The sequence below is a fragment of the Salmo salar genome, chromosome 01 (assembly GCF_965601325.2).
Source record: "Salmo salar chromosome 01, fSalSal1, whole genome shotgun sequence".
Lineage (NCBI taxonomy): Eukaryota > Metazoa > Chordata > Actinopteri > Salmoniformes > Salmonidae > Salmo > Salmo salar.
The window spans coordinates 48,500,351-48,526,514 of NC_138291.1; the positions used below are offsets into that span (position 1 = coordinate 48,500,351).

The window sequence follows — 26,164 nt, forward strand, 5'->3', positions numbered from 1 at the left end:
GTCTGATGAAACCAAGATTGAACTCTTTGGCCTGAATGCCAAGTGTCATGTCTGGAGGAAACCTGGCACCATCCCTACGGTGAAGCATAGTGGTGGCAGCATCATGCTGTGGGGATATTTTTCAGCGGCAGAGACAGGGAGACTAGTCAGGATCGAGGGAAAGATGAACGGAGCAAAGTACAGAGATACCCTTGATGAAAACCTGCTCCAGATCGCTCAGGACCTAAGACTGGGCCGAATGTTCACCTTCCAACAGGACAATGACCGTAAGCACACAGCCAAGACAATGCAGGAGTGGCTTCGGGACAAGTCTCTGAATGTGCTTGAACCCGAATGAACATCTCTGGAGAGACCTAAAATAGCTGTGCAGCAACGCTCCCCATCCAACCCGACAGAGCTTGAGAGGATCCAAGAGAAGAATGAGAGAAACTCTGCAAATACTGGTGTGCCAAGCTTGTAGCATCATACCCCAAAATAATTGAGGCTGTAATCGCTGCCAAAGGTAACTTCAACAAAGTAATGAGTAAAGGGTGTGAATACTTATGTAAATGTGTCGTTTTTAATATACATTTGCAAAAATGTCTAAAAACGTGTTTTTAATTTGTAATTTTTAGGGTATTGTGTGTAGATTGATGAGGGGGTAAAAAACAATTTAATCAATTTTAGAATAAGGCTGTAATGTAACAAAATGTGATAAAGGTCAAGGTGTCTGAGTACTTTCCGAATGCACTGTATCCAGATCACCCAGAGAAATATGAGGTCTGGCCACAGATGCTGTGTAGAGAAGGGCTGACTGGGTGCTGTTACTGGGACTCTTTTAGGGGTGGCATAAAGGAAATAGCGGGAACAGGAGAGGTTAACTGAATGCTTAGAAATTATGATAAGTCCTGGATTCTGCAATGCTCTAAGTACAGATACTCTGCCTGCCGCAACTGTAAACAGACTACCATACACTCCTATTCTGTTGGAGGGGGCAGGTATCTGGACTGGCCAGTTGACACTCTGCCCTTCTACACCATCTCCTCTGATACACTAACCCAACTGTACACATTCTACTCCACTTTCACTAAGCCTCTCTACCCAGTGTTTCAGGTTGACAATTCATTGACTCTTTGCTGTAATTGAATTAAAAGAAACTCAAACATAAGTGTGACAATGTGGTTTTCCTGCAAAATCAATTCTACAGGCAGTTGGGTGAGTGGCGGTGTGTTTTACCCTGTTCTGTTGGCTGTCCAGATGTTCTCGCTCCTCTGTCTCACTTTATCCACTAGAGATCAGTGTATACTGTGAAATTGATAAACTTTTGAAAAGGATAATGGCGCAAACTACTTACCTGTAAATGTTTATAATTATTGGCCATGTGGTCACAACGGTGATAAGTGTAGTTTAATGCTCGTCACTGCAAGCATTTTCTGATAAACTGACTGCTTAGAATGACCTACCAAGATGTGTGCATATGTAACACCGATTTCCACCCCACTGTGAATCCTCCTCTATTCTGACATTTTCACCATCTTTTATGGCAGTGTTATGTTTTGCTATTGCATGACAGGTGGTTTTACTCTCATACGTCACTTAAGGGCTCGATTCAATCCGGATCGAGGAAGATCTGTGGTATAGCACGATTTAAATTTAAAAAGGTAACCTATTTCCGATTGAGCCGACATATACAGTGTTTACCATGAATGCAGTCTCCATTAATGCGGGAACATTGCCTTTAAATTTTCATCCTGCTATACCCCGGATCTTCTGCAATACAGATTGAATCAAGCCCTAATTTAGAGGTGCGCCGCCTTCAAATCAAATGTGCCTAATGTTGAGATACAAAAATAAGGACAATGCATTGCCCATGGACACTGAAGTCAAATGAACAGCTCAATAACAGCTTTCAAGAATTCCTTGTTGAAAATGCTTTTTATTATAATTGAATTACGAAATTAACAAACATTGCGATACATATTGCTGTTTTTTGTTTTGAATAATTTTAAACAATTAAAGCATTTGGAAAAATAAGAAATAGATGTCAAAAACAGAAGACATACAGCAGATGACATGTACAGTAGAATATCTAAAGTTGATGGCTTTCCTACGTGTTTTTAGGGGGTTCAAAAGACTTGAACAGACAAACTCTGACAATTACATTTTGGTATCTTTTTTTCTTGGTCTGCAATTTATCCCAATGCATGATAGGAGTTGTTGTCCAAATGCTATCATGTGATACTATAACCATCCAAACAAAGATCAATAAGTGATGTGACTAGTCCACAACAACAGCAATGCTTTTAATGTCTTATTTGCTGCACCCAGCACAACAAAAAATTTTCAGTCCGTCTTCTGTCCTGTGATCACCACAAAGGTCATTACCCCACTGACCATGTAAGGAATGTTTGAAGTAAACAATACGTCTGAAATATTGCAATTCTATCCATTTCAGTGCTTGGTATCCTTAACCCTCTGTCCCATAAAACACACACACAAAAAAAGTGTTCTTTTACCATTATCCTCAAGACATTCCTCTTCCACCTCAGGCCAGCTGAAAAGAGAAATCTCATTTTTCCCATCAGTCAAAATGAATTGGAAAGTGCATTGTTTTTGCTATGGGTCTGATATGGCCACACAATGGCCAGTGAACAGGTTTCAATGTGCTTGTTGATATATAGGGTCACCTGCCCACATATTGGTGTTGCCCCTTATAAGAACATTAATAATGATGAAATTACAAAATGAAGTAGCCAGTGTTATTACTACTACCACCATGTTTTCACACCACAGTAGCATCTGAAAAGTTCAACCAGACCCCTCCTTTAGTACAAATGATATACAGATGTATTTTTTTGGTTTCAAAACCTACCCTATTGCAAGGGAATATTGAGATCACTTGGCAATATCCAATCCCCTTTTCTGACAAAGCCAGAGTTTGTGTTACAGGCAAGAGTAAAAAAAGAATGCTGATAGAAAACAAATGGATAACTTTCAATCAAGCTCTAGTGTGTCTGGTTGAACTCTCCTTCAGTAGTGGGGGTATAAGGAGTTGCTCACAACCTCATTGGTCAAACTGTCTTGGTGAATGACATCATTTTAGAAGGAGAAGGGAACACTGTTTGAATTTCTCCTCAGATATCACTCCAGCACTTAAACCCCGATGCCGCCCGTGCTGCTCCTTAAAAAAAAAAAAATTATTCAACCACCACACAGAAGAGAAATCCCTCACATCAATCGCACAAACTTGTAATAAATGCATAATATAGTTCAGGTACGTTACTGAGGAAAACACATCAATACGATGGCCATCAATACTATGATCAATGTTTTAAGAGTAGACTGGTGACGAACTAGGCATTGAGTAAAAATTGGCTCTTTTCCTTTGAGACACTGAGGCTTTGTGGCTCACCCAGTGAACCATTTTGCTGTTCTACAGGCAGATCAGAAGACAACATCAGAACGCAAGGACACACATTTAGAAAATATTAGCACACGCCATAAATACAAGTAGATATGGAAATAAAGTCAGATGTTTATAAAACACTCTGTAGTCTCCCAATATAGTTTCTGTGTGAGGGAGGAGACAAAAATCAAGAAAAAGACATCTGCTTTTGAAATCTCTACGTTGTCTCTGTATCCCTCCTTCAAACAGGAGGGATGTCAGAGGAAATGCTGATTTCTGTCTCTCATTTAGTGATTTATTGATAAATTGATCATAGGAGAGTGCAACTGTCACCAGATGGCTTTACTTAATGTTGATCTAAAAATATGTCTTGCTTTCCAGTTTCCGCCTCATAAATGGCTTTTCTGGCATTTCTCACCTCCATGTCATCTGTTTATTGTTCAACAAGCAAATTGATGTGCTGGAGTTGAAATGAAGGGACGACACTGGCTGGTACAGGTGCACACATTTGGGTATTACATTTTTTTTTTTTAATCACACTGAAGCGTATGAGAAAAACAAGCGGCTTAGCCCTTGAGGGTTCCTGGTGTCAAGAACACAGCTCACGGTTGGCTTGGTCCAGGTTTGAATGTGCTTTTTGTCTGCCAAGTCGGTAGGGGGCGCTGCTCAGCCTCCCCCAGAACCTCATCTTAACTGTCCCTGCTCAGAGGGCCAGGAGGGTGGGGGAGTTGAGGGAGTCCGAAGACTGATCCCCGCTGCTGCTGCTGCGCAGGTGAGCCTTCGAGCAGGACTCAGAGGATGGCGAGGGGCTCTCTGGCTCCAGCATGCTGGGGTAGGTGAATATGAGGCTGGGGGCGCTGGGTGTGGATGCTGGGGTGGAGGCTGCCACCACCGGGGTGTTGAGGCTGTCACTATCGCAGAAGATCCCACTAACTCCCCCAAGGCAGATAGGCTTAATGACAGAGCGCTGGGACTTGCCGTCCACGTCGTCTTCTTGTGGTTCTTGCTTTACCACAACGGGGTTGATGGGGCCTCGGGGACCCAGATTGTTGCGCATGGTCAGGGGGAGAGGGGCACACTGCTGCTGGTGGTGGCTCCTCTGGTGGCGATCATTCGGGGGCAGCTTGCACATGGGGTTGTGGGCCACCAGCATGAACTCCAAATTGTCCTTCTCCTTCTGCAGTGTCTCTATCTCTTTCTGTAGATCAGCCTTCTCTTCCTCCAGCTCCTCAGTCTCCTGGAAACCACAACACCAAAAAACAGCTGATAAGGACACATTTTATCTTCAGTATCCGAAGGGTTCACATTCAGCTCAATTACAATTCTGGTGTATGGAGTAGACAGCAAAGCCCCAACCACTGTTTAAGGTACACATTGGTAAGTTTCTGCATCACCTAATGCTACCACAAGAGTGCGGTGTTTCCCAAAAAGAACCCAATGCACATTATATTTCAGTGTACAGTGCCTTCAGAAAGTATTCATAACCCTTGACGTATTCCACATTGTTGTTTCACAGTCTGAATTCAAAATGGATTACACGCAATACCCCATAGTGACAAAGTGAAAACATGTTTAGAATTTTTAGCAAATTTATTGAAAATGAAATACAGAAATCTCATTTACATAGGTATTCACACCCGAGTCAATACTTACAGCGGTGAGTCTTTACGGGCAATTCCAGAGCTTTCCACACCTTGATTGTGCAACATTTGCCCATTATTCTTTTCAAATGTATCATTGTTAGACAACCATGTTCAGGTCTTGCCATAGATTTTCAAGTAGATTTAAGTCAAAACTGTAACTCGGACACTCAGGAACATTCACTGTCTTCTTGGTAAGCAACTCCCGTGTAGATTTAGCCTTGTGTTTTAGGTTATTATCCTGCTGAAAGGTGAATTCGTCTCCCAGTGTCTGGTGGAAAGCAGAGTGAACCAGATTTTCCTCTAGGATTTTGCCTGTGCTTAGTTCCATTACGTACATTTTTAACCCTGAAAAACTCCCCGGTCCTTATTAACGATTAAAAGCATACCCATAACATGATGCAACCACCACTATGCTTGAAAATATTGAGTGATACTCAGTAATGTGTTGTATTGGATTTGCACCAAACAGTTTGTATTCAGAACAAAAAGTGAATTGCTTTGCCATATTTTTTTTTCCTTTAGTGCCTTGTTGCAAACAGGATGCATGTTTTAGAATATTTTTAATTCTGTACAGGCTTCCTTTTCACTCTGTCAATTAGGTTAGTATTGTGGAGTAACTACAATGTTGATCTATCCTCAGTTTTTTCCTACCATAGCCATTAAACTCTGTATCTGGCCTCATGGTGAAATCACTGAACGGTTTACTTCCTCTCCAGCAACTGAGTTAGGAAGGACGCCTGTATCTTTGTAGTCACACGGTGAATTGACACACCATCCAAAGTGAAATTAATAACTTCATCATGCTCAAAGGGATATTCAATGTCTGCCTTTTTTATTTTTTACCCATCTACCAATAGGTGCCCTTCTTTGTGACGCATTGAAAAACATCCCTGGTCTTTGAGGTTGAATGTGTGTTTGAAATTCACTGATCAACTGAGGGACCTTACAGATAATTGTATGTTTGGGGTACAGAGATGGAGGTGGTCATTCAAAAATCATGTTAAACACTATTGAATTATTGCACAGAGTGAGTCCATGACACATACATTTTTACTCCTGAACTTATTTACATAATTCCACTTTGACATTATGGGCTATTGTGTGTACTGTAGGCCAGTGACAAAAACAATCTCAGTTTAATCCATTTTAAATTCAGGCTGTAACACAACAACATTTGGAAAAAGTCAAGGGGTGTGAATACTTTCTGAAGGCACTGTAAGTTTGCTAAGGAAAAGATACAGCGAAAGGGCAATCAATCAACATCTTGGCCATCTTGCCCCTAAATTACCTGAACTCAAACCTGTATTTGTCAGAATATAAGGCATTCCGGTTTGACCGTTATCCTGATACAAAAAGTAATTCCTATTTCAACTTTGTCCAAACAAAAAACACATTCATGTTTAGGTTTTTGTTGTTCCCAGATGGAGCTACGTGATGTAACACGCAAAACACAGCGTGTTTCCTCTAGCGTAATGTGCCATTAATGTGTCACGGCCCCAGCAGACAAAGACAGACCCTTAGAAGCCTGTAGTCACCAGATTGGGCGGGCAGAAAACAGATAAGTCACAGGCCTGTCTGAGAACTGTGTCTCCAACACAAAGATATGAGAAAGTAGGAAACAAACTAGCAGACCCCCACCAAAACCAAAAATAGGAGCAATAGAACAAGAAAGAAAGATAAGTCTGCTGAAATGGTTGGAATATGACACTTCCTTATTTGGTAATTCAACAAAGAGTCGTGTGTGGTGGAGGAGGGAAAGCATTTTTGCTGGAAGCAGTTTGGGGGAGTTGGAGGGTGTAGCCATGAATTTGTCAAAATTGCACGGGATAGTAAGAGATGAGATGGAACTCCCACTTTATAAAACATCTCCCATTCATAATGACAGCTGCCTGCAGCACATTCATTTCCTGTTTCTTTTGTAATTGAGCTAATGAGTCTAATTAGTGCTGTCTGCTTGGCTAGGAGGGTTAGGGCCCAGCCCTGTCCATGTCTACAGCTGTCTGCACCCAGACAAAAACCCTTACATCCACTGTCAGCACGGCTTAGTGCTAATAGCTAAAGTTCCCCTAGAGACCTAGACAAACCAGTATCGCAAGGTTCTGGTTTGAGGTCGACACATGAATACGTGCAACACTGTTTGAGAAGTGTTAGTGAACTGAGCTTAACATGAAACTGTCCTGCACAAGGGAATAAGTTTTCCCTTTTCATGCTTTGGTGCTTCGTTTGTACTGCAAGTGCACAACATATGACGAATAGTAGCAACTAAGTAGACAAATAGAGAGTCTCTGGAATTGAAACTGACAGGGACATATATGTGTGTGTGTGTGTGTGTGTGTGTCTGTGTGTATGCGCGCGCGCGTGTACGCGTAGAAGAGTGTGTTGTGCCGTTGTACGGTGCCGTTGTCCAACTAACCCCTTGGAGCATCTCGGTGAGCTCTCGTCTGCGATTGCGGCACTTGGCGGCTGCCAATTTGTTCCTTTCGCGCCTCACCCTCCTCTTCTCCTCTTCCTCAGGGGTAAGCTGAGGGCAAAAAGAACACTTTGTGAGTTGTCATTAACACTTAAGCTGAACAGCGCAAACAAGTAGAGAAGCTTTGGGTTACAACTATAAGCCTTCATCTTCAATATCGCCAAATTCCTCACATCTTGGTACTTTGAAAGTAGAACTCACTCTACTGTTTTACAATGTTAGAAGATATTTTAAAATGTTTCTTGCCGCCACAAGATGCTCTCCACACTGCCAGACATAAGTAACTTTTGAACACACGCATCTGTACACTTGTGGTCCTCACCTGCTCATCTCTCCTACGTCGTACGCGGGTGTCTCCGACGGAGCGTATGACACCTGGGCGGGCGAGGGTGGTGTGACCCAGGAGCCCGGGGCTGTTGGAGAGGTGGTGGCTGTAGGGGTGGGAGCGTGAGTAAGGGTTGGACATGGAGGTGATTACTGTGGGCTGCACCATCCACTGCAGGTCCTGGCTGGTCGTTATGGCGTTTATCGTGGGGATGAAGGCACTGCTAGAGCCAGGCATGTCGGCCCGGTATTTCTAGATACAGGAAAGGTAGCAAAGAGAAAGGGAGGTTGGGAGAGGAGGAAGAGGGCAGATCAGGAGAGAAATGGTGAGTGGATGATTTCAAGATTACAATTGATCCTTCGTTTACTGTTGCAACCTCTGACAACATTTTCCCGGGGAAGCCCAATTCAACCACTGCCGAAATCTCACTGTGTTTCTAATACAGACTGAAATTAAAACAGACTTCCCCTTGCTAATCAGGAAACTCTTGGGTATGTTGTGGTGGACTGCTAGAACAATTGCTTCATGGGAAGCTGGTAAAATTATATTTGTAGTCTAGCTAGCCACTGAATGGCTCTGAATTCCCTGTCAGCATGCAATTTTGGAGCCAACTAGTGCTCTCAAATCGTATCCTCATGTCGACAGCAGATGGGAGTTATATTCATAACATTGCTAACTTAGCTAGCTAACATACATCTTAAGAAAACTATATATATATTAAGTGGCTAGCTAGCTAGCATTAGAAATGTTTGGTGGTCTATGAGACAGTGCTAGCTAACCAGCTGGGCTAGCAAATAATGTAGCAAAAGTATAATTTCAGATTTTAAAAATACTCCATGAACTGGCTCTGAATTTCAGGAATCACAGTTGCTACTCCTGCGGCACTGTTAAATTATTCAGCCATTTAAGCACTTAAAAAAAAAAAAAAATGCTGTTTATCAACATAACCTTCACAGGCTTTCATACCATTTAAAAGTGACCAGTGTCCAGGTGGTGGACTCGACTATCCATTGGAGCGCTGCAATTGGTTGCCCAAAATTCTGGGGCAGGGCCTAGCAAATAAATAGTGTGTCTCTTCAACTCTAGGGAAAGACCATTGTATTGGAGTAACATAAAATGGTGCTTGTATTTCACAGATCTCAATTTCCATTCATTTATTTTTTGCTTAAATCGAAATTTATTTATTTCACTTGTTACAACAGCAGAAGAAAAAAAACACACCACTTGACATGTAGGCTATTTGACTCTGCTATCAATTTCCAAGTCCTGTAGCTTAACCTCCTTGAACACACACAGGTCACCCACTTAATCATACTCACAAATCCTCTGCATTGAAGCCTACTGTAGTAGTGAATCACTGACTCCACACACAAACACTGTCTAGATTCACCCGTTTAACCCCCGGAGTGGCAGTCAGTGACACATTCAGTGAATCATGGCGGGAAAGCCCGTAGTGCTGCTGCTGCCTCCATCTTACTATGGCTATAGGAGAGAAGAGCTTAGTTGCGTCAACCAGCAAGTCATCTGGTGAGCAACATGGTATGGAATTGTACACCTCTCTGGAAAAAAAATACAATCCATGGAGAAAGGACAAAGGTGTGATGACTAGTTTATTCCTGTCAGAAAATGTGATTATGTTGTTTTGCATTGGCACTGATATCACTGGATAGGCCCATCTCTTTCCTTATACAAGTGAGGCTATCTAATAAAATAGATTATATGAATAGATTAGATAAGACATCAAGGTTACTTGGGTTTCTGAAGACTATAACGCTCATAAGACAGTGACACATTTTACCAACATTGTGAGGGGCAGCACAGAAGTGTCCATCTGTGAAGCAAAATATAGTAGAGGCCTACTAAATAAAGCTTACGCTTAAGCCCTCATGAGGCACCTTTATGGTGATAGGACAATATTTTGATGGTATAACGATATTGACCTAAAGGCGAGGATATGACACCAGTGAGCGTGTCCATTATACAGACAATGAAAGCTCTTACAATGTTTGATGATTAATTCATCCATTATGTCCTTGTGGTGAGTCGTGTTTGGGATATGTAAAGCATGTGCGTAAAACGGTCAGTTCCAGTAAGGTGGAAGCAGCGTTATATTAGGCTAGAGAGAAAAGCCAGGTCCCCCGCCAATACATTCCAGAAGTGAGGCAACAGTGAAAATTCCATTGCATTCATAAATCCCAGGGGCAGATAACTAACCAGAAGATAAAGTTATAAATTGAGTAGTCTAATGGTTGGTTACAATAAATTGCGGTGCCTGTTGCTACACGGAGAGGACATACATTTCTGGTAAAGGGGGGGGGGGGATATGAAAATATGTCAAGGAAGGCGATTGTCTCTAAAAATCAAGTTTGCACAATCGGTGAATCGACCGTGAGTAAACTAATTAAAATGCATGAAAAGCACCATTGTTTGGAAACATTTCAGGTGCAGGGTCCAAATAAAACGCGTAGCCTACACGTTTCCTGGCACCGAGATTTGTCTCCCATAGGCTCTCATGTCAGTCCTAGTGCCTTGTGTGTCAGAAAACAGCTCCACACGTGTTGCCCCCTTTCCCGGATTCTGGTCCTTAATAACTCACTGGGACTTGCCCACTGCTGTAAGAGAAAAAAAACAGACCACTTAAAATCTAATTTTCTGCAATTTATCTCGTAAAAAAGCGATATTATTCCGACCGGGAATCTGCGTTTCGGCAAATAGAGGAAAAAAAATAAAGACGGGGGCGACCAGTGCACGCGCCTAAGCCCACTGTCCCTTGATCGGCCACTTGACAAAGGCGATAATGTGTTTCAGCCTGGGGCTGGAATGACGACATTCAGCTTTTTCCCGGGCTCTGAGAGCCTATGGGAGCCGTGGGAAGTGTCACGTTACCGCAGAGATCCTTTGTTTTGGAAAGAGATGTCAAAGAAAGCCAATAAATGGTCAGACAGGCCACTTCCTGTAAAGGAATCTCTCAGGTTTTTGCCTGCCATATGAGTTCTGTTATACTCACAGACACCATTCAAACAGTTTTAGAAACTTTAGGGTGTTTTCTATCCATATCTAATAAGTATATGCATATTCTAGTTACTGGGTAGGAGTAGTAACCAGATTAAATCGGGTACGTTTTTTATCCGGCCGTGTAAATACTGCCCCCTAGCCCTAAGAGGTTAAACTAACAATACTTGTCCTCCGCCCCCAGAAAACTAAAGGATGATGTAAAATTCCAGGAACTTTTGCCTGCATAATACTAAACCCTTCCAGGGTAGAGAAAGCACCAATGGCAATGCTTGACTATCTCGAAGCTGATGTAACCCAAACAGTCTTTTGATGTGTAGGCTCATTTTAAAAGACCAACTTAAACTCTGACCAGTCCAGCTATTGTGCTTCTGCACGCCCACTGGTTCCATTTGGCAGAAGCAGACACCGTCATAATGACAAAATCCAACTGATAAAGTCACGTAAAATTGGCACCCGTCTTAACACTTCCAGTCAACTGATTAATAGGCCTACAAAAATGAGTCACAGTTCCCACATTTGTCTTATTAAAGGAGATCTGAACAGCCTGTCCATTATACGAAATAAGATTAGAACACCGGTGTATGAAAGAACAACATCCCGATTGTAGCGAGCACAGAAATGCCCTTCCATGTGCCAGTAGGCTTACAGCAGGTTGTACATGTGCTACTGCCTGTGGCTATTTTAGCATGTAAATCATGGTGGGGGAAAAAAAAAAAGTGGGATGCATGCCAGCAAAGCCACAACACAACACTAAACAATACATTAATTGCACTACAACGGTGACAAACGGTGCACACAAACTGTTAGGGTCTACATCAAAGCTGTCCCAACAGCAGAGTCCCAACAACTTACCACGGCTACACCTGGCTTTCAGCAGAGCCTTGTCTGACAGCGAAACAGTTCATTCAGCCTCATTTACTGCCTTAAAAAAAACAAAAAAAACATAGCTGATATGGCTGATTTGCTTAAACAAATGTGGTTTGTACTGACAATTGAGATGTACAAACTATGGCATAAGGGGACGACAAGCGGATAAGAGGCAATCCGTAATTTCGATTAAGACAGTAATGACCGAGCGACGACGGACGCAGTCAATATGTACAGCGACAGATTTTAAAATATGGGCCGTTCTTACAGTGTACTCCCTGTACAACAAGTCAGAACTGTAGGATAAATTGATGGGGCATATAAGACAATGAAAGCACTTACAATATTCAGTGATTCAATTTCTCTAAAACATGTTATAGGTTACATGTACACCATCAAGTTAGAACAGTAGGTGAAATTAAGAGGTGAAAATAGACTAAATGATTAGGGTGAGGCACATTGAACCCCGTTTGGGTCTTTGCATGTCAAAAAAAGATACATCATATAACACTACTTGACGCGTTAAATAAGCTTTTAATTCGACTTGTCAAATAACACAATTCTATTATAGAATGTTGTGTGTGCTGAATTTGCACGTGCAAGCCAAGCGCCATCACTACTATCAGGAGCACTGTCAAAGCTGTACAAAAAAGTTGGCAAACAAGCACACACCAGCTACGAACGATGTGTTCACAATACAGCATTGGTGAAAATAGGCCAAATTATTAGGGTGAGGCACATGGGCTACTAACAGTTTACTTCACAACATACACTTAGTATTACTTTCTTAACCACAGTATACATATCTCCCTTGCATATTACATAATTTATGCAGCAGCATACATTACATTTTTGGACTCACCTTGTGAAGGTGACGCTGCGGTCCTATGTGGCCAAATTTTATCATCAAACTCTGTCGTCAAAGTCTGGCATTCTCTGAACTTTAAAACAGCCACTCCATTGAATAGCAGGCTAATATTAGAGGTTGCTTTGCAATGCTTGCAGTTAGCCACTGATTCCTTCCAAACGACTCAATGTTGAATTTGCAATTTCCAACTTGTAGTAATCTTTATGCCCAATGGCCAATGAGCACCGATACGTTTTATCTATAATTTCTCTTCATATGACAAGGATTAAAAAGGATTTGCTAGTAGATTGTCAACTTGATTCATGATGATGACTGCTAGCTAAGATTGTGAAAGTATAATGCTGACATGATCAGTCCAATTAAAGCTACTGTACATATAACGTGATTTGACATCATTTTATCTGTGGCCAATGACCTTGAGCCTTAGAAGGGCACTTGTAATAACTATGGCAGGACCCAAAGGGCTGAAATTGTGGATGTCTACCCTTACTTAAGGACTAAAGCTAGGTGATGACGTACTGTCCCCATGAGTGACAGAACACTGAGCCAATCACGGCGCAATGCTCCCATTTTCTGCTGGCTCGACAGCACCACCACAGAAAGCACCGAGCTAGGCTGAAACACTCTGCCCCACCTGCCCTGAATGACGGGTCGCCACTGGATACTGCCAACATAAAAACAACTGGAAACATGTCTCTGTCGCCTTCGTAAAAACTATCGATATGCTACATCTTAATTTAAAAAGGGAATATTTGACTGGAACAGCATTGGAAGGAGACATGAGGTGTGACACGCTGATATATATGGTTGTTCCTCAATGATAGCCACTGAGCATCACATATCAGAATGAGAGAACGGGAGGCAGGTAAAATAGGTAACGTAATCACAATAGGACATCTGGAGGAAATTCCAGCCTCGAAGTCTCCATGTTCTCCAACATCCCCGAGGGCGCATTCAGAGACGCTTCATAAGCTTTTTAACCCGCCGTTACCAAGTCAGGCCAACATCTTCCAGTGCATGACTACATGTTGCCCATCTGCAACACACACACACGCGCTTTGGGTCGAACCCTTTTGCGTATCAGCGTCGACTGGTTGTCCATATTGTACACAGCGTACCACCACTGACTGACGCTATAGGCCTTGCTGCAGAACTAAAGTAAAGATTCATTGTTGCATTGTTCACGTTACACAGTTTGAACACCAATCATCATCATCATCAGATCAGAGACCTAATAGACACAGAAGAATTGGGAGAATCAGTGCGTGTTTGTTCAAGGTGACCAAATTATGCGCATGAATAAAGCCTTTATCCAGTGCGGGAAACGGTAGCCCTTTTGTTTACGCATTCCAAGTACGGCGTGATCCAATAATAGCCTACCAAATGTCCTCGGCACTTCTATTTCAATCCATATCTTGCAGGAAAAATGTTGAGAGCAATTAGTATTGACAAATATGATGTAGCAACCTATATGCAGTTTGGTCTGTATAATAATTCATGATAGCAGATTATACTTATCCAAAAAGTTATTATAATACGATTTTGGCTACATTGTCTGTGGACACTTTCGAAAGTTACATTTTCCTTTACAAAATATGTATTTCCCAATAAAGCCTCCCGTCAACTTCTGGTGCACAGTCCCATAGCAGTGCAAGACGTGGGTGTTAAAGTACAGCGACTGTGCAATACCTGATTGTATATGGAAATTCGGATGACACAAACACCTGTCAATAAGTAATTTTCTGCAGTTAGGTTTCATGACATTCAAAATATATTCGGCATTGGTCGGTCATTTTGTCCTTTTTATGCACTTCACTGGCGCACCGGTGTCTTGGACAGAGATATATATATATATATATATATTCAACCAATTTATTCTATTAAGTTTCAACCAATTTGCATAGAGCAGCTCCGGGAAATATTGGAATAATATCACAGGCTATAGCGCGCTCAAATTCGGGTAATATCACAGGAAAATGCGACGCGCTCTTTCCGAAGGTAAAGAAAAAGGCTCTACAGCAGTAGGCTATAGTTTGGAGTAACATATTCAATATAAATATAATGTTCTTAATGCTTCTCAAAAATAAAACTTGACACAGCAATATATTAGAAAGATATCATGCACCTCTATTGCATTGCACACCGATAATTACACACAGCGTGATAGCCTTAACCAATACTGTAACTACGCATCAAGTTAGGCCTACCAATCGAAAAGTGTGTCAGTGGGAAGTAACTCAAAAGACAACTGCAGTGACATTTCGATACAATGAAACTCAAATTAAACAAATGATAGTTGTGAATATCAATATTTTCATTTGAGAGAAGAGAAAATACATAGTGTCGGTTACCTGGTAGCTTGAGGTAGAGATCGGACTGCCGATCGTGCTGCTGCCGCTCGTGAATGACTCTGGCTGGGCCGGAGAAGTGCTGCTGCCGCGGGACGAGGTGTCGTAGTTCACGGAGTAGTCCTGGTACATGATCCAGGAAAGAGGAAGATTTCAGTAGATGATATGAGCTCCGACGCTCTCAAAAAAATCCTCTGACAGAAAATCTCTGACAGTGCAATCCCTTTTTGTGTGCCGAAAGTGGACCAGATTGGAAAGTGACCAACTTGAACAGTCTTTAAAACACTCTGATATCCCCCCCAAAATTCTCAAAATAGCCTGGCTATTAGTGCAATAAATCCAGTCTCCTCGAAATGAAATAACTTAAGGCAATTACCAAGAAGTAAAGCCGAAATTATTTTATTTTTTGTCAACTCCAAATAATTCTCTCCTCGAGAATAACTTCAGCTATTGTTCTTTCCTCCACTGCTAGCCTATTCAGGTGTACTACAAGAGCCAACTTCGAGAGAGAAAAAAAGTCAGTAGGACACCTACTTTCGCTGTCAAAACAGAGTTGAGTCACAGACAGAGGATTTATGTTTGCTTTCCACCTCAGCCTAGTCTATAGAATCCCTTCCCCGCGACACATTTATTTCAGCTATCACTTGGAACAGTTTTATATTTCTTTCTATATCCCTTCACCGCACTTCCTAAGATGACTCACTTTAATGGCAACAAGAAGAAATGCAACCGCTTATCAACGCTAACGGCTCCTCACGTCACTGTCTCTGGGCGTAGACACTTCACTTGGGAAGGGGTTATCATAGCTAAGATTGTAAAAATCAGCACACAGTATCGTAAATCAGTTTTATTGTTCATACATAACATAGTTAAAGGTGATTTATTATGTTTATGCTAAATGTTAATGCACATGTATATACAATCCGTTGGAGGTGAGACTCACCGTTTGTCTGATTTGGTACGGTCCATTGACGCATGTTTCCTGAAATGGGCAGTTGCGTCAGAGGACACGCGTGTGGGTTTCCTTGGTAAAGACACGTCAGAGACTGGAAGGGATTACCTCCCCTCCCTCAACGCACTTTCTCATCTCATCTCATCTCATCTCATCTCTAGCTCTAGCGTCTCTTGGACCGCATAGAGTATGTCTATGCAGTTAATCCCCGCACATTATATCTTTATCTTGCAGTCCTTTTGGATATTCATTTCATGACTATTCAAAGTGTTTGTAGCTTTTGATTTTTACGCGAAGAGAGAGAAAGAGAGAGAAAGAGAGAGGGAGAACGCAATCGAGAGAGATGATATCCCTTAAAAAAAATCGCAGCTTCAGTATGTCAATTCCTACCCTTATGTGTAGCCCAAGGAACAGATAGATGTCGCTAGGCCAACAGTAACGTGAAATAATAAAGGAAACGCTACCACTTTCTCGAGCGCTAGTCTAGAACGTCTTTGAGGATACGAAACTGCAATGACATTCTTTCCCCCGTCTCGAGTCCTCATAGCACATCGAACTATTTGGACCAGTGACATTTCAGAAAATACATCTGACAAAGGCATATTGCTTATGTGGTCCATGCATGATATATTGGTTATTTTGCTGTAAAGACATCTGGAAACAAAACACAACACAAAAAATGCTATGGAATTATCATAGAGTGCAGCCGTGGATAATGTGTTTTACAAAACTGTGTTTCATAGCTACAGCAAAGGATGCGACATGAAATGTGGGGTAATTCAGACCCAGTTCCAGGAGGGCATAGAGCCCAGAATACGCCACGTAGAAGAGGTCTACTAAATGCCGAATTAACTGCAATCCAATGTTATATGGTTCCTATGTTAGTCGTTAACACCACAACTACAAATAACACGCACTAAAATAGTGTTTGTTACATGCATCCTTGCCAAGACAGCGTATTTAAGAGAGAGGCCTACGCTCAACAAACTACCGCTAAATTAGGTCTACACTTGTTTAGGAAACGTTCAAAACGAAAGACCAATGACAGAGACCAAGGGTGTTCTTCCAATATGACACAAAAGGAACAACACAATATTGGGAGTTTCCTCAAATTACGTTTGAATTAATTGAGTCGCCCCTGACCTATAGCCATAATCTGTTCAAGCCAGTTTCCAGAGTGGTCCACTATTTCTTCACTGCATAAGATGAATGAAAAGCCAGGCTATCGGGAAATAGTTGAAAGGTAAAGGCTACAATGCGGCCGAGTTCCAGTCAGATATGTGAGGGGGTCATCTATATTCATCACCAACAATGTGAGGAATGCTTGTTATGAGAATGGCAAATTGCAGAAATCAAAAGCAGGTATTTGGATCATCCACAAAAATACAGATTTCATGGAAATTGGTGCGATTATGGTTGTTTATACAGTTGAAGTCGGAAGTTTACATACACCTTAGCCAAATACATTTAAACTCAGTTTATCAACATTTCTGACATTAATCCTAGTAAAAATTCTGTTTTAGGTCAGTTAGGATCACCACTTTATTTTAAAAATGTCAAAAGTCAGAATAATATTAGAGAGAATGATTTATTTCAGCTTTTATATCTTTCATCACTTTCCCAGTGGGCCAGAAGTTTACATACACTCAATTAGTATTTGGTAGCATTGCCTTTAAATTGTTTAACTTGGGTCAAACGTTTTGGGTAGCCTTCCACAAGCTTCCCACAATAAGTTGGGTGAATTTTGGCCCATTCCTCCTGACAGAGCTGGTGTAACCGAGTCAGGTGTGTAGGCCTCCTTGTTCACACACGCTTTTTCAGTTCTGCCCTAAAATTTTCTACAGGATTGAGGTCAAGGCCTTGTGATGGCCACTCTAATACCTTAACTTTGTTGTCCTTAATGACTCCCGCCAGTCCGGAGCTGTCAGAGCCACCCGCCTGTCCGGAGCCGCCAGTATGTATGTAAACTTCCCGACTTCAACTGTACATGTAGGCAACCGTTTTGGATATGCTCAGTTTAGTTCAACTTAAATTTAGAATATATGCTCACAGGCCATATATTTGTATAGGCCCGCCTAGCTGGACATTATCATCATTACATTTCCTTTAGATAAATACAATTTGATGCACACCTGTTTGCGTTCAGAGATGAAAAGTCAAAAGAATGATTCTACAAGCTTCTTGTTCACATGTCGCTCACCCTAAGGGGCTTATTGGAGCTGTCATGTGTGACTGAGACTTGTAAAACAAGTGTGATTTAAACAATGTACATTTGTTGATTGCAAAATTATGTATTGATACATTTGAAACGATGTCTAATTGTAACCGGATTAGATTGTAAACGACTCTTGGCGGAATGCATTGCTCGACTGCTGTGAGGGGGTGATAAGCACGATATCGTTCGCGAACTGCAGCACCCAGGCAGACACACAAACAATTAGTTCTCAAGTTTGAGTTTGTTAAGCAGAAGCTGTGTGTGTTTTGGGTCTACAAAGCTGTGTCCATCATAACATTCAATAATCAATTAATTGCATTCGTTCTTGCACCATGCGATCAATTATCAGTTCTAAACATGTATTTGTCTTCTCTATGCTGTCTGCAGCATGGTCTATTTTCCTGCGCACATACAGTAAAACTGAGTGTACAAAATATTAGGAACAGCTGCTCTTTCCATGACATAGACTGACTGACCAGGTGAATTCAGGTGAGATGAAGGGGAGAAGGGGAGAAGAATTGTCTTAAGACAATTGAGACATGGATTGTGTATGTGTGCCATTCAGAGGGTGAATGCGCAAGACAAACGATTTGTGACTTTGAACATAGTATGGTACTAGGTGCCAGGCGCACCGGTTTGCGTGTATCAAGAACTGCAACGCTGCTCAGTTTTTCACGCTCAACAGTTTCCTGTGTGTATCAAAAACGGTCAACCTCCTAAAGGACATCCAGCGAACTTGACAACTGAGTGAAGCATTGGAGTCAACATGTGCCAGCATCTCTGTGGAATGCTTTCGACACCTTGTAGAGTCCATGCACCGACGAATTGAGGCTGTTCTGAGTGGGGTGTAACTTAATATTAGGAATGTGTTTCTAATGTTTTGTACACTTAGTCTATGGCAGACAGTTGTTGGTCGGAGCACGTCTCCAGAGCAGACTTTAAAACCAGGGCTCTTGAGCCGCAGAGCCGGAGGAACGGGTATTAATCCTGCGTAGAATTCATTGCGGCCAGCAGGTCAAAACAAGGATAAAAAAGTCACAAGAAAAATAATCATAATGAAAAGAGTTTGTTTGCGAACTGCACATCACCACTTTGTGGCTTGGTGAAGGTAGGATGACTCTCCGAGTGTCTGTCCGAGTGTCATGTCCTGACCAGTAAAGGGGTCATTTTGTTATTGTAGTATGGTCAGGACGTGGCAAGGGTGTGTTTGTTTTGTGTTGTTGGGATTTTTGTGTACTGTTCTATGTCATGTATTTCTATGTTTGTATTTCTAGTTCTATTTCTATGTTCAGGGTTTTGGTTTGGCCTTCAATTGGAGACAGCTGTTCTTCGCTGCCTCTAATTGTAGGCCATATTTAAGTAGGGGTTTTCAGCTTGTGTTTTGTGGGTGGTTGTTTCCCTTGTATAGTCTGAGCACCTTACGGGACTGTTTTCGTCGTTTTGTTTTGTGTAAGTGTATTTTGTTTTTTTCTTCAATAAAAGGAAGATGAGTATTCATGTACCCGCTGAGTTTTGGTCTACCTTTAATTTTATTATCCGCCACGACAACAATCGAATGGAGCCAGACATAGCAGAGTGGAAAAACATATCTTTTGACAATCATAACATAAATATATTTGCTATTTCTTAGGGCGCACGTGAAGCTTGTTTCATTCAATAGGATCATGGCCAAGTGCTCCACAGAACCGGTAGTGCAGGTGCATTGGTGACGTCAGGCAGACGACGCTGATGGATTATGAAAGCATTGAGGTAGGGAACAGAAAGAGATGTCCTTCACCAATTACCCACCTCACCATAATCATTCAAATGAATACATTGTCACAGGAGGATTTACTTGAATGTTAATTATCATATTTAACACTAGACAAGTTCTCATATTAGCAAATGTTTGTTTGGGAAATAGGCATGGACCAAAAATCACGTAATCCTTGGCCTATACAGATACATCATTCAAGTTTCAATATAATGTTTGGTAATACAGTTGAAGTCGGAAGTTTACATACACTTAGGTTGGAGTCATTAAAACTCATTTTTCAACCACTCCACAAATTTCTTGTTAACAAACTATAGTTTTGGCAAGTCGGTTAGGACATCTACTTTGTGCATAACACAAGTAATTTTTCCAACAATTGTTTACAGAGAGATTATTTCACTTATAATTCACTGTATCACAATTCCAGTGGGTCAGAAGTTTACATACACTAAGTTGACAGTGCCTTTAAACAGCTTGGAAAATTCCAGAAAATGATGTCATGGCTTTAGAAGCTTCTGATAGGCTAATTGACATCATTTGATTCAATTGGAGGTGTACCTGTGGATGTATTTCAAGGCCTACCTTCAAACTCAGTGCCTCTTTGCTTGACATCATGGGAAAAAGTCTGGTTCATCCTTGGGAGCAATTTCCAACAGCAAAGGACCTTGTGAAGATGCTGGAGGAAACAGGTGCAAAAATATCTAAAACAAGTCCAATATCGACATAACCTGAAAGGCCGCTCAGCAAGGAAGAAGCCATTGCTCCAAAACTGCCATGTATTCATTTGAAAAAGCCAGACTACGGTTTGCAACTGCACATGGCGACAAAGATTCTACTTTTTGGAGAAATGTCCTCTGATGAAACAACTGTTTGGCCATAATGACCATCGTTATGTTTGGAGGAAAAAGGGGGAGGCTTGCAAGCCAAAGAACACCATCCCAACCGTAAAGCACGGGAGGGACTGGTGCACTTCACAAAATAGATGGCATCATGAGGATGGAAAATTATGTGGATATATTGAAGCAACATCTCAAGACATCAGTCAGGAATTTAAAGGTTGGTTGCAAATGGGTCTTCCAAATGGACAATGACCCCAAGCATACTTACAAAGTTGTGGCAAAATGGCTTAAGGACAACAAAGTTAAGGTACTGGAGTGGCCATCACAAAGCCCTGATTTCAATCCTATAGAACATTTGTGGGCAGAACTGAAAAAGCGTGTGCGAGCAAGGAGTCCTACAAACCTGACTCAGTTACACCAGCTCTGTCAGGAGGAATGGGCCAAAATTCCCCCAACTTATTTGCTTTAAATCAGTATCCAAATCCATCGGATGTAGTGATCACAATATAATAGCCATATCTAGGAAAACCAAAGTTCCAAAGGATGGACCTAATTTAGTGTATAATAGGTCATACAATAAGTTTTGTTGTGATTCTTATGTTGATGATATGTGCTCGTCTGTGGTGTGTAATGAGGAGCAACCAGACCCTGCACTTGACACATTTATGAAATTGCTTATTCCAGTTACTAATAAGCATGCACCCATTAAGAAAATGACTGTAAAAACTGTTAAATCCCCTTGGATTGATGAGGAATTGAAAAATTGTATGGTTGAGAGGGATAAAGAAAAAGGTATAGCAAATAAGACTGGCAGCACAACCGATTGGCAAAACGTACTGTAAATTGAGAAATCATGTGACTGAACTGAATAAAAAGAAGAAGAAACTGCGCTGTGAAACAAAGATAAATGATATAAAAAACAAAAGTAAAAAGCTTTGGAGCACCTTAAATGAAACTTTGGGCAAAAAGGCTACTCAGCTCCATCATTCGTGGCTCATTCATCACAAACCCACTGATGTTGCCAACTACTTTAATTATTAGCAAACTTCGGAATGCCATGACAACAACAAACACTGACACTACACATCCAAGTATATCTGACCAAATTATGAAAGACAAGTATTGTAATTTTGAATTCCGTAAAGTGAGTCTGGAAGAAGTGAAAGGGGTCTGACAACTTCGGGGTCTGACAACTTCGATGGAAAATTACTAAGGATAATAGCGAACGATATTACCACTCCTATTTGCAATATCTTCAATCTAAGTCTACTAGAATGTGTGTGCCCTCAGACCTGGAGGGAGGCAAAAGTAATTCCGCTACCCAAGAATAGTAAAGCTCCCTTTACTAGCTCAAATAGCTGACCAATCAGCCATTTACCAACCTTTAGTAAACTTAAAAAAAAAGTGTTTGACCAGGTACAATGCTATTTCACAGTAAACAAATTGACAACATAATTTCAGAATGATTGTAGGGAAGGACACTCAACAAGCACAGCACTTACACAAATGACTGATGATTGGCTGAGAGAAATTGATGATAAAAAGATTGTGGGGGCTGTTTTATTAGACTCCAGTGCGGCTTTTGACATTATCGATCATAGTCTGCTGCTGGGAAAAAAATTGTGTTATGGTTTTACACCCCCTGCTATATTTGGGAATAAAGAGTTACCTGTCTTACATAACACAGAAAGTGTTATTTAATGGAAGCCTCCAACTTAATCCAGGTAGAATTCCCAGGGCAGCTGTCTAGGCCCCTTACTTTTTTCAATCTGTTTTAAAGCCAGTGTGTCTATGTATGCGGATGACTCAATACTATACACGTCAGCTGACTGAAATTATTGCAACATTTAACAAAGAGCTGCAGTTAGTTTCAGAATGGGTGGCAAGGAATATGTTAGTCCTAAATATTTCAAAAACTAAAAGCATTGTATTTTGGAGAAATCATTCACTAAACGCTAAACCTCAACTAAATCTTGTGGTGAATAATGTGGATATTGAGCAAGTTGATGTGACTAAACTGCTTGGCGTAACAGTGGAGTGTCATGGTCATGGTCAAAACATATTGATACAACAGTAGCTAAGATGGGGAGAAGTCTGTCCATAATAAAGCGCTACTCTGCCTATTTAACAACACTTTCAACAAGGCAGATCCTACAGGCCCTAGTTTAGTCACACCTGGACTACTGGTCAGTCGTGTGGTAAGGTGTCAAAGAGGGACTTAGGAAAATTACAATTGGCTTAGAACAGGGCAGCAGATTTAACATTAATGATATGCATGTCTGTATTTGTTTGTTGGTTTGGCAATGCCACTGTCAGCCAGATAAATATGCTGAGAAGGATTATCACCACAGCAAGCAAGGTACTTTGAGTCAAACAGGCAGGCCTGGATGAGATCTTTAAGGTCAGGACCCTCCGCAAGGCTCACAAAATCATTTTAGACCCAAGCCACCCCCTGTACCCGGACTTTGAACTACTCCCCTCTGGGCGCAGGTATAGGGAGCCCCTCAGCAGGAAAAAAAGAACTAGACAATCATTTGTACCAGGTGGGATATCCCTCCTAAATAGCTCAGGCTAATGTTCCTATCAACTCAGTAAGGCCAGTAGGCTAGTCTTTAAAAAAATATGTTTTATTGGTATGTAACTGTTATGAAAGTTGTATTGTCAATTTTGTTTTGTATTTAAACACCACTTTAAATGTGTACATGACACTGCAACAAAATTTCCCCATGGGGACAATAAAGTCAGTAAGTAAGTCTCTCATGGCTCAAAGTGGAGAAGAGATTGACTTCATCACTACTTGTTTTTTAAGTGTTGACAAGTGGAATGCACCGAGCGGTCTGTTTAAACTACTAGCACACACCTCGGACACCCATGCATATCCCACAAGACATGCCACCAGAGGTCTCTTCACAATCCCCAAGTCCAGAACAGACTATGACTATGACTACATGGAACTGTATTCTACATCAGGTAAGTGATGCCAGCAGTAGAATCAGATTAAAAAAAAAAAAAAACAGATAAAAAACATCTTATGGAACAGCGGGGACTGTGAAGAAACACACACACACACAGGTACAGACACACGCATGCACACACACGCTAGCACACGCACTCTACACACACGTACATTGTAATATTGTTTTATGGTGGTATTATACATTTTGTATTGTAGATATGTGTAATTATGTTATATGATGATAATGTTATATGATGTACTGTTTTATCATACATTATTTTATGACGGCAGGTAGCCTAGTGGTAAGAGTGTTGGACCAGTAACCGAAAGGTTGCTGGATCAATCCCAGAGCTGACAGGGTAAAAATCTGTTGTTCTGCCCCTGAACAAGGCAGTTAACCCACTGTTCCTCAGTAGGGTGTCATTTTAAATAAGAATTTGTTCTTAACTGACTTGCCTAGTTAAATAATGAGATCAGGAGGGTCAAACTCTTTTGACCCACTGCCTTCAATGACTAAACCCAATTCATATTGTTTTTATCTCCACCAACAGCCGGCATTCAAACAAAACACAACTCGGTGTGTAAATCTAGAGGTCAAGATCAATGTTTGACCATCCACCTCCATATGACTGTGTGAGACAAAACAGCATTCTGCTAGCTGGTTACAGTTTCAGGGGTATTGTAATATCCATCTGTATAATATGTGGCTTTGTTTTGCTGCAGGGCTTATGTTAATTTCAGCATGACATCAATGCAAATATAATAATGACAGTACATCTGGTACAGATATATGGAAGACATATTTCAAATACACTGACTCAAATACACTCCCATGCATTTAACTCAGGTATCTGAAAATATTTGAAATAAGTATTTGAAAATACTGTAGAATACTTTCCAAGAGTATTTCCAAATATATTAAATTACTTGTCTTTCAAAGAAAATATATCTGAATACTTAATTTGAATGTATGTAATTGAGATATTTGAAATAGTATTTGTCTGATTGAATGATATAAATAGTATGCTTTTTGGTGTACTAATGTTTTCACTTGTGTGAGGACAAATCTGAAAGATTAGGAACATAAGGTAACGTGTAATTTATTTATTATTATTTACCTAGGCAAGTCAGAACAAATTCTTATTTTCAATGACAGCCTAGGAACAGTGCCTTGTTCAGGGGCAGAATGACAGATTTTTACCTTGTCAGCTCGGGGACTCGATCTTGCAACCTTTCGGTTACAAGTCCAATGCTCTAACCACTAGGCCACCTGCCACCCCATAATGATGAAAGTGTAAAGATAAAAGTGAGATGGCTGGAAAGGCGGGGAGAAGAACTGTGTGATTAACCAGACTATTAACTGAAGTGGGCTCAATTCCATTTGTTTAACAGTAAGCCAAGGATATGAACTGATATTCAAAGTACGAGGAAATGTTTAAATCGGCTTTTCAAATCATTGCATGAATGTATGGGATTTGGATGACAAAACTCATTTGTTTTCTTTCTCTGTATCACCTCTTCGACAGTATTTTTTAAACAGGTTTAATTAACACTCTAACCTGGATAATAGCTCATGTGATCAGACTAGCTAATCTGATCACTCCAAATGCTGTCTATGCATGCACACGCTAAAGTGCTGACTCGGAGGGCATGGGGTAAAGGATCAGACAGGGAACTAGGCAGTGTGAGCTGTTATTGCAGTCATATGCACGAGGTGTACGTACAACTATTTATGATGTCAGCATGACAGTCTGATATACATATAAAAATTCAAAAGCCTAGTTGTACTACCATTATTATTATTATTATTATTATTATTATTATTATTATTATACTATAGGTTAGTTGAGATGTTATCCAGGTGACTGAAAATATAGTGGTTTGTCTATAAGATTTTCTAACCACCATCTAAATTTAAGCAAGAAAATATAATTTTGTTACAACCTATTTTAAATGACAAAATGTAAGCCAATTATGCAATTATTCTCCTTTGTATGTTGACAACCCGCAGTCCATTGCATAGTGGACTAAACGTGATTCTCGATATTCATTGCTAAATGCTATACAATTCTGCAATGGAATCATAACCTTTACCCTAACCATTCTAGTGGCAAAAACAAGCTACAACAACACCATGTGCAACAGGAGATGACTATGAGTGAAGGTACCATATGTGACCTATTTGAACATAAACTTTTTTTAAATCAAAATGCGTTTTTTGGCAGAAATGCATTCTCGAACATGTGAACTTTCATGTGCCTTAATAACAAACTTGTATGCCAAATGTAAATACGAATACAATTGTTGAATTACGAGCCTCGTTGGTTTAGCCACAGTTAAAGACAGCAACTTTCCCGCTAGCCATGATTGGCTAAGATAATGAGTGGGCTAGACATGCCGAGAGATGAGTTTGGATTGGTCTGCCATAACCTGTAACACACTTCTGTCTATTTGTTTCAGAGGACGGATGGCTCTCGACCTTCGCCTCTCCCGAGTCCGTACGGGAGTTGCAGCGATGGGACAAGACT

General features: G+C 40.9%; 1 protein-coding gene across 3 annotated transcripts; it reads right to left on the reverse strand.

Moving 5' to 3' along the window:
* Positions 1 to 1,895: 1,895 nt before the first annotated feature.
* Positions 1,896 to 15,641, reverse strand: LOC106602906 (fos-related antigen 2). Of its 3 annotated transcripts, none has more exons than XM_082974898.1 (5): positions 14,925 to 15,641; positions 11,691 to 11,760; positions 7,821 to 8,075; positions 7,442 to 7,549; positions 1,896 to 4,622 (listed from the first exon to the last, which is right to left on the reverse strand). In XM_082974898.1, exons 3-5 carry the CDS (start codon positions 8,058 to 8,060, stop codon positions 4,089 to 4,091), a joined length of 882 nt encoding a protein of 293 aa, XP_082831024.1. In that variant the 5' UTR covers positions 8,061 to 8,075; positions 11,691 to 11,760; positions 14,925 to 15,641; the 3' UTR covers positions 1,896 to 4,088. The 3 variants fall into 3 exon arrangements, with proteins under 3 accessions (XP_082831024.1, XP_014051380.1, XP_014051373.1); XM_014195905.2 differs by lacking the exon at positions 11,691 to 11,760 and having other exon boundaries at positions 14,925 to 15,044; positions 15,456 to 15,639; XM_014195898.2 differs by lacking the exon at positions 11,691 to 11,760 and having other exon boundaries at positions 14,925 to 15,640.
* Positions 15,642 to 26,164: the final 10,523 nt, after the last annotated feature.